The sequence below is a fragment of the Stegostoma tigrinum genome, chromosome 34, assembly GCF_030684315.1.
Source record: "Stegostoma tigrinum isolate sSteTig4 chromosome 34, sSteTig4.hap1, whole genome shotgun sequence".
Lineage (NCBI taxonomy): Eukaryota > Metazoa > Chordata > Chondrichthyes > Orectolobiformes > Stegostomatidae > Stegostoma > Stegostoma tigrinum.
Window position 1 is genome coordinate 26443601 of NC_081387.1, and position 14562 is coordinate 26458162.

General features: G+C 48.9%; 2 protein-coding genes across 2 annotated transcripts in view; one reads left to right on the top strand and one right to left on the bottom strand.

The window, feature by feature from the left end:
* The window catches only part of tcf19l (transcription factor 19 (SC1), like), a 106152-nt gene that overhangs the window by 56865 nt on the left and 34725 nt on the right, over window positions 1–14562 (top strand). The gene's annotated exons all lie outside the window — the stretch shown is intronic.
* LOC125467671 (neural proliferation differentiation and control protein 1-like) overlaps window positions 9090–14562 on the bottom strand; it is a 24929-nt gene continuing 19456 nt past the window's right edge. The window contains exon 7 of the mRNA XM_048563821.2: window positions 9090–12403. Within this exon, the coding sequence (XP_048419778.1) occupies window positions 12326–12403 (78 nt within the window). The 3' untranslated portion in view covers window positions 9090–12325. The remainder of the gene's footprint in view (window positions 12404–14562) is intronic.

Here is a 14562-nt window from a genome sequence, read left to right on the forward strand (position 1 = left end):
TCTATCCGACATCTGCCTGCCTTGATGATTATTTCATTCATACCCGTTTTCAAAGCATGCCACAGAACTATAACACTGAAGATGCTGGAAAGCTGAAATCAAGGCAGGAAACAGCAGGTCCGGGAGCGACGAAGAACAATGATTCTTCACCAAAACTGGAGGAATTGGGAGATTTAATAGCACTCTCCGCAATGATAATAACAATCTACATTTGTATTACTATAATCTTTAACAGGATGAGGGCATCACTGGCCAGGTAGCATTTATTGCCCATCCCTAATTGCCCAGAGGGCACTGAAGAGTCACATTGCTGTGGGCCTGAAGTCACTTTTAGCCCAGATTAAGTAAGTTTGGCAGTTTCCTTCCTTAAATGACAAAAGTGAACCAGATGGGATTTTACCAACAATCAGCATTTGATTCAAGGGCATTGTTAGCTTCTTAATTCCAGATATTTATTGAATCCAAATTACACCATCTGTCGGGGGGAGGAGGATTCAAACCTCCCAAAACATTATCTGGTTCTCTGGATTAACCGTTCAGCGCTAATACCATGAGGACATCGCCTCCCTCTGGCACCTGGCAAACACCTTCAAGTGTTCACTATGTTTCAACATGCCTCCATCGATCTGCATCTTTCACTTCTGATTGCTGTTAGTCCACAGATATTGCCGGACGTGCTGAATATTTTCAGCCCTAGAGTTTCATATTTGCAGCTTCCAGTGTATTTTTCTTTAGGGTCTGAGAGGATGGGAGCTTCTGCGGTCTCTGCCATCACACCCTGATCCTGATAATGCTGGTGTCGTTGTGTAATAAGGGAAAAGGTTATTGCAGATAACAAAGTGTGGAGCTGAATGAACACAGCAGGCCAAGCAGCATCTCAGGAGCACAAAAGTTGACATTTCGGGCATAGGCCCTTCATCAGAGAGGGGGATGGGGGGAGGGTTCTGGAATAAATAGGGAGAGAGGGGAAGGCGGACTGAAGATGGAGAGAAAAGAAGAGGTGGAGAGGAGAGTATAGGTGCGGAGGTAAGGAGGGGATAGGTCAGTCCAGGGAGGACGGACAGGTCAAGGAGGTGGGAGGAGGGGATAGGTGAGAGGAAGAACAGTTAGGGAGGCAGGGATGAGCTGGGCTGGTTTTGGGATGAAGTGGGAGAGGGGGAGATTTTGAAGCTTGTGAAGTCCACATTGATACCATTGGGCTGCAGGGTTCCCAAGCGGAATATGAGTTGCTGTTCCTGCAACCATTGGGTGGCATCATTGTGGCACTGCAGGAGGCCCAGGATGGACATGTTGTCTGAGGAATGGGAGGGGGAGATAAAATGGTTTGCGACTGGGAAGTGCAGTTGTTTATTGTGAACTGAGCGGAGGTGTTCTGCAAAGCGGTCCCCAAGCCTCCGCTTGGTTTCCCCAGTGTAGAGGAAGCCACACCGGGTACAGTCGATACAATATACCACATTGGCAGATGTGTAGGTGAACCTCTGCTTAATATGGAAAGTCATCTTGGGGCCTGGGATGGGGGTGAGGGAGGAGGTGTAGGGACAAGTGTAGCAGGTTGTTACAGTTGTTGGATGTCAATCATCTCAGCTCCAGCACATCTCTGCAGGAGTTCCTCAGGGAAGTGACCTCAGACCAACCATTTTCAGCTACTCTTTTTTATTTATTCATTTTGTGGGATGAGGGCATCGCCGGCTGGGCCCAGCGTTTATTGCCCCGTCACTTAGGAGGGTGGGGATGAGCCGCCTCCTTGAACTGCTGCAGTCCATGTGCTGTGGGGTGACCCACAATGTCCCTTAGAGAGGGAATTCCAGGATTCTGACCCATTGACACTGAAGGAACGGGGATATATTTCCAAGTCAGGATGGGGAGGGGCTCGGAGGGGAACTTGCAGGGGGCTGGTGTTCCCATGTATCTGCTGCCCCTTGTCCTTCTGGATGGAAGTGGGTCGTGGGTTTGGAAGGTGCTGCCTGAGGGTCTTTGGTGAATCTCTGCAGAGCATCTTGTAGATGGTACACACTGCTGCGACTGAGCGTCGGTGGCGGGAGGGAGTGGGATGTTTGTGGATGTGGTGCCAATCGAGCGGGGGCTGCTTTGTCCTGGATGGTGTCGAGCTTCCTGAGTGTTGTTGGGGCTGCCCCCATCCAGGGGCAAGTGGGGGGTATCCCTCACACTCCTGCCTTGTGCCTTGTAGATGGTGGGACAGGCTTTGGGGAGCCAGGTCAGGAGTTACTCACCGCAGGATTCCCAGCCTCTGACCTGCTCTTGTAGCCGCTGTGTTTATGTGGGGAGTCCAGTTGAGTTTCTGATCAATGGTAACCCCCAGGATGTTGATAACGGGGGTTCAATGAGGTTAACACCATTGACTGTCAAGGGGCACTGGTGAGAGTGTCTCTTGTTGGTGATGGTCTTAGCCTGGCATTTGTGTGGCGCGAATGTCACTTGCCACTTGTCAGCCCAAGCCTGGATATTACCAAGATCTTGTTGCGTTTGGACACGGTCATCTTCAGTATCTGAAGAATTGCTAACAATGCTGAACATTGTGCAATCATCCTACTTCTGACCTTGTGATGGAGGGAAGGTCATTGATGAATAGCTGAAGATTGTTGGGCCGAGGGCCCTAGCCTGAGGAACTCCTGGAGCTGAGTTGACTGACCTCCTACAACCATGACCACCTTCCTCTGTGTCAGGTACGAATCCAGCCACCGGAGAGTTTGCCCCCGATACCCACTGATTCCTGTTTTGCTCGGGCTCCGTGATGCCACACTCGGTTGAATGCAGCCTGGATGTTGAGGGCTGTCACTCTCTCCTCACCTCTGGAATTCAGCTCTTTTGTTCATGTGTGAACCAAGGCTGTAATGAGGTCAGGAGCTGGGTGGCCCTGGCGGAGCCCAAACTGGGCGTCACTGAGCAGGTTATTGCTGAGCAGGTGCTGCTCGACAGTCATATCTCCCATCGCTTCCCTGATGATTGCGAGGAGACTGTTGGGGCAGGAACTGGCCAGGTTGGATTTGTCCCATTTTTCATGTACAGGATGTACTTGGGTAATTTTCCACATTGCCAGGTAGATATCAGTGTTGTAACTATACTGGAACAGCTTGGCTCAGAGAGCGGCAAGTTCTAGCGCATAAGCCTTTGATCTTTTACTTATAAATTCTGTGTCTGATACTAACTCTCACTGGCACCTGAGGAAGGACTGAGGCTCTGAAAGCTTGTGTTTTCAAATAAACCTGTTGGACTATAACCTGGTGTGGTGTGACTTCTCACCTTGTCCACCCCAGCCCAACATCGGCATCTCCACATCAGCACCTTCCAAACCCATGACCATTTCCATCTAGGAGGGAAAGGGCAACAGAACCTCGCGAACACCGCTACATTTGTAAGTTCACCTCTAACCTTCCTGGATTAGATGTATGACCTTCAGTGTTGCTGGGTCAGAATCCTGAATCTCCCTCCTTAAGTGTACCTGTGATCTAGAGTGTGCTGTGGGAAATGACAGCGGAAGCCCAAGTCCATCAGCTCTTCTGACTGAAGAGTGAATCTATTATGAATGGACCAAATGGCATTTATCTTATTGTATCTTCCGATGGCTTTCGGTATTGCTTAGCTGTGACAGCATCCCTTAACGTCTTTAACCAAGACCACTGTGCACACCATGCTAATGTCTCCTTCCTATTGTCCAACCGTTTGGGGAGAGCATTGGGTCGTTTCATTCCTGGACGATGGTGGGGGAGATGTTTGCGACCAGGCCGAGCTTCTGGGCCGTGTTCAGGCCTAGCTTCAGCTTGTGAAATGATATTTTCAGCTGCGGTGCCCGTTACTGAGTCAGCACAGTCACTGCCACAGGGGAGTTTCATGGGTCAGTGCTGTATAAGATGCAAACCTTATTGTTAGTGTTACACGAGGGAGCGTGCACTCACTCACTAACTCTGTACACTTCAAAGGGATAAGCAATTAACCGCAGCCCATTCTACAGGGCCCCGGGGACAGGCTGAGCAGTATTTACACTGGCTGGGTTCCTGCAGCTTGTTAATACAATCACCAGATTGCAGTTTACAATGCGAGAGAGTGACGAGGGAAACTGACATATTCAAAGCCGGGACAATGACTTTCTGCTTCAGTGAAGCTGGGGAACATGAAACTCTCTCTTTTAAAGGGGCAGTCACCGTGCGGATGGACTGGAGCTGACGTTGTGTGGCTGACACTTTTCTGAAGCACGCTACGCTAAGAAATGAAGCTAGGGTGAAGAAATGTTGGGGGAGACGCTTTCCAAAATAGAGGAAGGTCTTTCATTGGCATGACACAGAAACAGATCACCATCAATTATGTCAAAGTAACATTTCTCTATTTACTTTCAGCATGGCTTGGTATTTTTTGGCCAGCTCTGGTTGACCAGGAGAAGGTGCTGATGGGCTGCCTTCTTGAATTGCCACATTCCTTGGGATTTAGGAGGGTCCAGTAGGGTCTGTTCAGGATTTTGACTCAATGACACTGAAGGAACGGTGATACATTTCCAAGTCAGGATGGGGAGGGGCTTGGAGGGGAACTTGTAGGGGGTTGGTGTTCCCATGTATCTGCTGCCCCTTGTCCTTCTGGATGGAAGTGGTCAAGAGTTTCGAAGTTGCTAATGAAGGAGCCTTGGTGAACATCTGCACTGCATCTTGCGGATTGTACAAACTGCTGCCCCTGACATCCCCCATTAGCCACAGTGGCCTCATCCTCCCCTTTCATCCTTGGGATGAATTTCTGCTGCGCCTCCTGAATTACCCCCAGAAACACCTGCCATTGCTGCTCCACCACCTTCCCGATCAGGCTCCCCTTCCAATCTGCTCTGACCAGCTCCTCCCTCATGTCTTTGCAGTCACCTTCACTCAGTTTTAATACCTTTACATCTGCTTCCAGCTTCTCCCTCTCAAACAGCAGGGTGCATTCTATCATATTATGATCACTGCTGCCCGAAGGGTTCCTTCAGCTTAAGCCCCCTAAACAAGTCTGCCACATTGCACATCGCCAACCCCAGAATTCCCTCGTGGGCTCTACCACAAACTGCTCCAAAAAAACATCATCTCATAGACATTCCACAAATTCCTCTTCTTGAGATCTGCCACCAACCTGATTTTTCCAGTTCACTTGCATATTAAAGTCCCCCACGATTATTATAATGGTGCCTTTCTTACATGCCTTTTCTATCCCCTCATCTATTTTCTGCCCCACATCCTAACAACTGCTACCAAACCTGTACACAACTCCCATCAGGGCCTTTTCTCCTTTGCAGTTCCTCAACCACCTGCACAGCTTCACTGCCTTCTCACTCTATCTCAGTTTTTGCTATCAATTTAATCTCATTACTTACTAACAAGGCAAACCCGCACACCAACCTCGCCCCGGCCCATCTGCCTGTCCTTTTGATAGGATGTATATCCTTGGATATTTAGCTCCCAGCCTTGATCTCTTTGCAGCCACATCTCTATGAAACCCACAACATTGTACACGCCAATTTCAAACTATGCTCCATGTTCATTTACCTTGCTTCATATACTGGTGCTTTTAAGTACAACATCCCCAGTTATGTATTGGCTGCTGCCTTGTCCCATTACCTGTAGTGCCTGATGTTTCCCTTTCCATACTCTCCGTCTTATTGCATAGAGTCATAGCGGAATACAGCACTGAAACTGATCCAATTCATCCGTGCCGATCCAGATATCCTAAATTAATCCAGCCCCAGCATTTGGACCATATCCCTCTAAATCCTTCCCGACCATTTACCCACTCAGGTGCCTGTTAAATGCTGTACCCGCCTCCACCACTTCCTCTGGCAGCTCATTCCATACACACACTACCCTCTGTGTGAAAATGTTGCCCCTTAGGTCCCTTTTTAAATCTTTCCCCTCTCACCGTAAACTCAAGTTTTGGATGCCGCTTATCCTGGGGGAAAGACTTTGACTATTCACCCTATCTATGCTCCTCATGATTTCCTTCCTCCTGACTAACCCCTTAGTCGATCTCTGCTGCTCTTCATATTCTGACTTACCACTTTACATCGCAGTGCCTTCATTTCTTTCTGTTGTCCAATTAATAACAATAAAATGATTGGCCACTTTGCAGGTTCTAACAAAAAGATGGATCAATGATGACAACAGTATAAATTATTGCTAAATTCTCAGTGGGATAGAGCAGAAAGATTGAGAGGCCAATTCTGTTTAATCAGGGCCTGAGCCTTGTTGTCTCTCAAAGATATTTTCCATCTTATCTGATGGCCAACATCAATAGCTGTCAATCAGGCCTGTTTCCCCGTGGCTCCTCATTTGATGACTGCATGACAATGGCAGCTCTGGCCAAGGGCAGTTTCAGCTAAACTCGCAGGAATGTGCAGTTACTGGCCGGGGGTTGGGTCAGAGATGATTCAGGTTCAATCCTCTCCAGTCTCCGGGACTGACACCTTGTCTCACCTTATTGGGCAGTAGGGGCCCTGCAGAAGCTAGACGTCATGTTTGTGTGGGACTGCTTGCAAAAGCTTTCCCAGAAGTGCCATGCCTGGTGGAAAAATGTAAGACCATAAGAACTCTGAGCCGGAATAGGCCATTCAGCCCCTCAGGTCTACACTGCCAGTTAATACCATCATGTCCGATCTCGTTTCAGCCTCAACTCCACTTTCCTGCCCGCCCGCCATAACCTTTCAACCTGCTATGAATGAAAAATCTCTCTCTCTTCTTCAATTTACTCAGTGTCCCAGCATCTACCACACTCTTCGGGAGTGAGTTCAACAGATTCATTACCTCTGAGTGAAGAGATTTCTCCTCATCTCTGCTTTAAATCTGCTCTCCCTTATCCTCTTGTTCTAGGTTGCCCCACAAGAGGATACGTCCTCTCTACACCTACTTTGTTCATTCCCTTTACCGTCTTCCATATCTCAATTAGACCTGCTCTCTTTCTTCTAAACTCCAGAAAGTGCGGGCCTAACCTGGTCCTAATCTCTCTCCATAAGACAAAACCTTTTGTCATCTTGTGGGATCAATCAAGTAACCCATCTCTGAGATAGTAGGAACTGCTGATGCTGGAGTCTGAGATAACAAGGTGTGGAGCTGGAAGATCACAGCACGCCTCTGATGCTACCTGGCCTGCTGATCCATCTCTGAACTGCCTACCATGGACCTACATCCCTCCTCCAGTAACGAAACCAAAACTGTACACAACAACCTGGGTGCAGAGTCACTAATACCTTGTACAGTTGCAGGGCAGAGGTTTACGGTGAGAGGGGAAAGATTTAAAAGGGACCTGAGGGGTAACATTTTCACACAGGGAGTGGTGCGTGTATGGAATGAGCTGCCGGAGGAGGTGGTAGAAGCTGGCACAGTTACAACACTTAACAGGAATTGGGATGGGTATATGAATAGGAAGGGTTTAGGTGAATATGGGTTAAATGGGATTAGATTTTTTTTGGGATATCTGGTCAGCGCACACAAGTTGATGAAAGGGTCTGTTTCTCCTCAGCATGACCTGATAAAATATAGTAGAGAGGGTGAATACATGAGTTGTTCTGGGGTTAGCAGCTCATGACCAATTATACTTTTCAAGTCTAGTTACTAGTGAGGGACGGAAAAGATCAGGGCTTCAGGTTTTCATGTCATCCATCAGGGATTGGATGTGAGCACCGGATGTAATGATTCTAACTTTGCACATGACAGGAAAGATGGGAATGAGGACAATACAAAACAACTTCACAGACTGAGTGTGACGGTAGGAATGTGGCTCAGTGTTTAGCACTGCTGCCTCATAGCACCAGGGACCCACAGGCCACTATCCACATGGACTTTGTCCGTTCTCCCTGTATCTGGGTGCTCCAGCTTCCTCCCACAGTCTAAAGATGCCCAGATTGGGTGGATTGGCTTGTGCTGAATTACCCATAGTGTCCAAAAATGTGCAGACTGGGTGGGTGAGCTATGGGAAATGCAGGCTCGTGGGGTGTGCTTCCACACTGTATAGCAGATGGAAGAGAATGTGACTGAGTCTGAGGTTGTTCACTTTCTCTTCGGGTCCGGTGACCCTTCCTCAGAACATTTCTGTTTCTGATATTGACTAACAGCGCCCACCTTTCTGTTAGGTGTGGAAAATGGCGGCTCGAATCACTGGAGGGCATGTGGTTTAAGGGTTGGGGTAAGTGTAGATTGAGAATGAGGAGAGCTGTTATACCTCGCTCATTGAGTAAATTCAGGGTTGACATGGATAGAGATAATGGGAACTGCAGATGCTGGAGAATCCAAGATAACGAAGTGTGGGGCTGCATGAACACAGCCGGCCAAGCAGCATCTTAGGAGCATGGATATGGGGATAATGTGGTTGAATAGCATTGAGGCAGATGGTTAACATGGTTGAGAATGGTAGAGCAGGCTCAAGGAGCTGAATAGCCCACTTCAGTTCCTACAATCCTCACAATTTTGAATGTTTCTGTTAAATATTTGCTTAAACTTCACTGCTCTGAAGAGAGCAAGCTCCCAACCCCATCACCCTTTGCCATGATCTCCACATAATCTGCTTCCCAGAACCTGCCCGCACCGGGCCTGACCTCAGCCTGACATCAGGAAAGAAAGGCAATGGTGCATATCGATAAAGCTGTCTCCTGGACCAGGGAGGTGATTCGAGACAGCATAGGCTTGGAGGGCCAAAGGGCCTGTTCCTGTGCTTAAATTTTCTTTGTTCTTTGAAGGCAATCATAATAACAACAGAAAGGTCATCTGAGCTTTATTGTCAAGTCAATGTCCATCCAACTCTGCCTCTTACCAAATGCTCCAGGCATAATCTTGGTGTTTCCAGGACCAACACAGGAGAAACATCACAGGGCTCTTTAGAAACAAAACTTGAAACATCATCTTTATCCATGACAGAGATGTCGGAGGTGAGGTAGAAGTGGGCTGGGGAGAGAGACACAGAAAATTCTGTCCAAATACTGGAGAAACCAGCAACTACCAGAGAAAGATATAACAACAGTGTAAAGCTGGATGAACACAGCAGGCCAAGCAGCATCAGAGGAGCAGGAAGGATGATGTTTCTTCAGAAAAATACAGACACAAAACGTCAGCTATCCTGTTCCTGTGATGCTGCTTGGCCTACTGTGTTCATCCAGCTCTACACCTTGTTGTATCAGATTCTCCAGCATCAGCAGTTCCTATTATCTCTACTGCCAGAGAAAGAAAGTGTTTCAAATCTGTTTTACAAAAAAGGCTTCTTCAGAACTGAAAAGAGGCTGTGAAATGTGTTTTTCATGCTTTTGTCAGAGGTGGAGGAGAGACAAGGTGGGTGTTACAGATGGTGGAAGTGAAAGATAATAGCGGTAGAATAGTAAAGCAGATGTAAAATAGGTGTAAATTAAAGTGCGAAAAGGAAAGAGTGGGTCCTCGCTGTTAAAAAGGAAAGTAAACAAGGCACAGACGAGACAAGGGGGGTGGGGATGTGAGGATGGAGAGAATGCAAGAGAAATGGACGTAATGTAATGTGGTCAGTTTCTGAAGTTATTTAATTCAAAGTTGAGACCTCCTGAAATTTCCAAACAGAAAATGAGGTGTTTTCCTTTGAGTTAATGTTGCGCTTTGTTGGAACATTGGGGTCAGCCCAGAAGCAGAAGTGGTAGGGCAGGAATTTATCGAAAAAGCAAGTAACTGGGAGGTCAGGGTCATCCTGACAGACACTGCTGAGGTGCTCCACAAAATAGTCACCCAGCCTGTGTTTTGGTGCTGCCAGTGTGAAGGAGACCACATTGTGAGCAGTGAGTACAGTAAACCAGATTGAAATAAAGAGAGTAGGAACTGCCGATGCTGGAGAATCTGAGATAACAAGGTGTAGACCCTCTAGGCCTGAAATGTCAGCCTTCCTGCTCCTTTGATGCTGCTTGGCCTGCTGTGTTCATCTAGCTCTTCACCTTGTTATCTGAAATAAAGAGAGAAGTGAATCTGAGCTTTGCCAGCAACTTTGTTTTTGTTCCTGATTTACAGCATCCGCAGTTCTTTTGGTTTTTGTTAGAGAAGTGAATCACTGCTTCACTTGGAGGGTGCGTTTGGGGCCTTGAAGAGTGAGGAGCGAGGAGGGGTAAGGGCAGGGTTTCCACCTTTTGTGTTTGCAGGGGTGTGTGAGAAAGCATTTGGAGTGATAGAAGAGTGGACCAGGCAGCCCTGGAGGGACTGGTCCCTGTGGAATGCTGACAGTGAAGGGGAGGGCAGGCCATCCGTGGTGGGGGACCCCGCTGGAGGGGGAGGAAATGGTGGAGGGTGATCCTTTGAATGTGGAGACTTGGAGTTGGTGTGGAACGTGAGGATGTGGGGAACCCAATCGTTGTTCTGGAAAGGAGGGCAGGAATGGGGGAGTTGGCTAAAACATGGCTGAGGACCTTGTTGACCATGTGGGGTTTCAGTGGGACCTCCTCAGTTGCAGAAAGAGTAAGTTGAGTTGGAGGTAGCTCAATGTCGCATCATTAGAACAGATGTGATAGAGATGGAGAAACTGGGAGAATAGAATGGAATCCTTCCCGGTAGCACAGAGTGAGGAGGTATATTCCAGAGAACTGTGGGATGCAGTGGCTTGTAACGAATATTGGCAGACAACCTCTCACCAGAAAGTTTTTTTATTTATTCATTCGCGGGATGAGGGCGTCACAGGTCAGAGCAGCATTTATTGCCCAGAGGGCAGTTGAGAGTCAACCACATTGCTGTGGGTCTGGAGTCACATGTCAGCTAGACCAGGTGAGGATGGCAGCTTCCTTCCCTAAAGGGCATTAGTGAACCAGATGAGTTTTTCCTGACCCTTGACGTTGGATTCATGGTCATCATTATATTCTTAATTCCAGGTATTTTATTAAATTTAAATTCCAACATCTGCCGTGGTGGGATTCAAACCTGGGTTCCCCAGAATAATATATGGGTCTCTGGATTAACAGTCCAGTGATAAGACCACTAGGCCATTGCTAGTATATGAAAAGAACGGAAACAGTGATGTCAGGGGCAGCATAGTAATGTCAATTTGAAGTCATGTTTGACCCAACATTATGGGCTGAAGGGCCCTTTCCTGTGCCGAACAGCTCTATGTTCTATGATGACACAGTGGTGAGAACCACTACCTCACAGTACCAATTCCAGCCTCGGGTAATGTATGGAGTTTGCACGTTCTCCTTGTGTCTGCGTGCGTTTCCACCAGATGCTCCCACAGTCCAAAGATGTGCAGGTTAGGGTGGATGAACCATGGGAAATGCTGGGATACGTTAGGTGGGGTGGGATGGTCTTTGGAGCATCAATGCAGTCTCAATGGGTCTAATGGCCTATTACCGCATTGTAGGGATCCTGTGAAGAGTCAGAGACATTCCGGGCAAAGGTGAGAGAAGGATGGAAATTGGAAGTAGAACTGTCTTGGTATCAGAGGAAAAGGTGGAGGTGGGGACCAGAGTAGGATTGGAACAAGAAATGTCCCGTGTTCCCCACCAAGTGTCAGACATGACTGGAGCCTGTGTGGGTACCCTTGGCCATCCCCCTGCCCTGGAGACAGCGAGAGGAGTTAAAGGAGGAGCTGTAAGAACTACCTTAGCCAGGCAACAGAGGGGCGGGATGGGCCTCTTTCCAAGGAAGAACCCGAAAGCCTTCAGGCCCTCCCTGATGAGGGATGAACGCGTAGACAGATTGCACCTCCAGGGTGAAGGGGCTGGGACCAGAGAATTGGAAATCGTGGAACTGACGGGAAGCACCGTGAAGGCGAGAGTTACTTTGTTTGTGGGCGATTGGAGTTAACGTTCTGACCAGGGCTGGAGCACTTGGAGGATCTGCTGATGCTTCAGAGGAGGAGTGAACCAGGAGTGACTGTCAGGCTGCTTGCTGGCCATATTAGGAGGTGGTTGATTTGAACTTTCTTCCTGCATCTCTCTCCCCAAAGCAAAGCAGGCATAGCGACACAAGGAGATGTCTCAGGGTGGGGGGCTGGCGCCAGCGTTTGTTGGGGGCTGCACATGAGTCGGGCGAAGGTACCTCACCTCGGCTGGTGGTTGGTCTGTGGTCTCAGCCCCATGCCTGGAGCTTATCCCATCTGAGCAGTGCACTCAATGCTCCAGGGCGGTGAGGGTCCCAGTGTTACTCTGGGAGAATTCTGGAGGAAGTCGAACCCCTCAGCCCCTCCTCTGCGCAGGTGAGGGGAAGGGGGTTTTTCATATCGAGGTGCAGGGGGGAGGTAGAGAGTTGAGGAGGAGACACTGAAGTGAATTCACCATCAGGGGACAACGCTGGGCCGCCCATCTCAGGTGGAAGCAGAGAAGGTTCTCGGTCTCTTTAAGCTCAGGGTGGGTTTGGCAGGTGGTGAGCTCCTAGTGCTCCTGTTTGGATGGTCCGGCTCCGAGGACAGAGGTGTTGAACAACGGGTTGTAGATTTCCATCTCGCCTGCCTGGATTGGATAGAGACGGAGACTGGGGTTAGCAGTGATCGACAATACGTACCGTCACTCACGCACAGTGTCCTGACCGAGCACAGCGTATCACAGGCTACCCCAGCATCAGAACGGTCCGCCCATTCAACCTGTTAGTCTCGGGGGACACTTTAACCTCAAGCCTTCACTTGGGCCACTGGAACAGCTCCAATTGAGGTGAGGTGAGGAGACATGGGCATTCTGTTATAGCAGGGGGACTGTGAGCTCCTGTGGCACAGTGGGTAGTGTCCTTAGCTCTGAGCCAGAAGGGCCTACTTGGATGCCCCAGAGCTGGCAGAGTAAGTGCCCCATGTTGCCCCTTGACGCACGTGTGGGATCATACTGCCTGGAAATGTGATGGAGACAAGCTTCCATTGAGGCATTCCAGATGGACAATGGATGGGTATTGGGATAGAGGTTGGGAGGGGAGGGACAGAGGTAAAAGTAGGAGATTGGCACCGGGGAATAGGGCCAGCTACAATGGGCAAAATAGCCTCTTTCTATTCCCGAACAATTCTGTTATTGTGTGGTATAAGGGTACATCATCCCCCCAAAAAAAATTAGTTCAATTCCAGCTTCATAAGTTTCTTTTCAGGCTTTCATTACAAAGCCCAGTTAAAGGGTTAAAGCATCCTCTCTGATGAAGGGTCTAGGCCCGAAACGTCAGCTTTTGTGCTCCTGAGATGCTGCTTGGCCTGCTGCGTTCATCCAGCTCCACACTTTGTAATCTTGGATTCTCCAGCATCTGCAGTTCCCATTATCTCTGATCCCAGTTAAAGGGTGTTTTCTTTTCAATTTACTAGATGGTCCATAACACCAATAGATTTAGCAGCAGGATTGGGCGAATCAGCCCTTCGAGTTGGCTCTACCATTTGGTTACGGCTGGTATGTTTCTCAACCCCATTCTCCAGCCTTCCCTCCATCATCCTTGATTCCCTTCTCAATCAAGAACCTATCCATCTCTGCCTTAAATATGGTCAGTATCTTGGCCTCTGCAGGCTTCTTTCCACAGTCACTACCCTCTGGCTGAAGAAATTCCTCCTCAACTCAGACTGAGAGGGTCGTCCCTTCACTCTGAGGCTGTGCCCTCAGGTCCTGGCCCCTCCTGCTCATGGAAACATTAACTCCACATCCGCTCTATTCAGGCCTCTGTAAGTTTCAATCAGGTCCCTCCCCCCGCTCATCCATCTTAACTCCATCGAGTACAGGCCCAGAGACCTCACCTGCTCCTCACATTGACAACTCTTCGTCCCCAGGATCATTCTTGTAAACCTCCTCTGGAACCCCTTCAAGGCCAGCACATCCTTCCCTGGATACAGGGCCCCAAAACTGCTCACAATATTCTAAATACAGTCTGACCAGAGCCTTATACAGGCTCAGCAGTACATTCCAGTTGATTATTTTATTTGATTTACTTGAACGTGTGTAAAGAGAGGTGCTGTCACACTGGGGATTCACAGATTGGAGGTTGTTATCTGTAATGCTACATTCTGTGGAGAAAGCTACAATTGAGAAACGGAGATAATGGGAACTGCAGATGCTGGAGAATCCAAGACAATAAAATGTGAGGCTGGATGAACACAGCAGGCCCAGCAGCATCTCAGGAGCACAAAAGCTGACGTTTCGGGCCTGGACCCTTCATCAGAGATGGGGATGGGTTGAGGGTTCTGGAAGAAATAGGGAGAGAGGGGGAGGCAGACCGAAGATGGAGAGAAAAGAAGATAGGTGGAGAGGAGAGTATAGGTGGGGAGGTGGGGAGGGGATAGGTCAGTCCAGGGAAGACGGACAGGTCAAGGACGTGGGATGAGGTTAGTAGGCAGGAGATGGAGGTGCGGCTTGGGGTGGGAGGAAGGGATGGGTGAGAGGAAGAACAGGTTAGGGAAGCAGAGACAGGTTGGACTGGTTTTGGGATGCAGTGGGTGGAGGGGAAGAGCTGGGCTGGTTGTGTGGTGCAGTGGGGGGAGGGGACGAACTGGGCTGGTTTAGGGATGCGGTGGGGGAAGGGGAGATTTTGAAGCTGGTCAAGTCCACATTGATACCATTGGGCTGCAGGGTTCCCAAGCGGAATATGAGTTGCTGTTCCTGAAACCTTCGGGTGGCATCATTGTGGCACTGCAGGAGGCCCATGATGGACATGT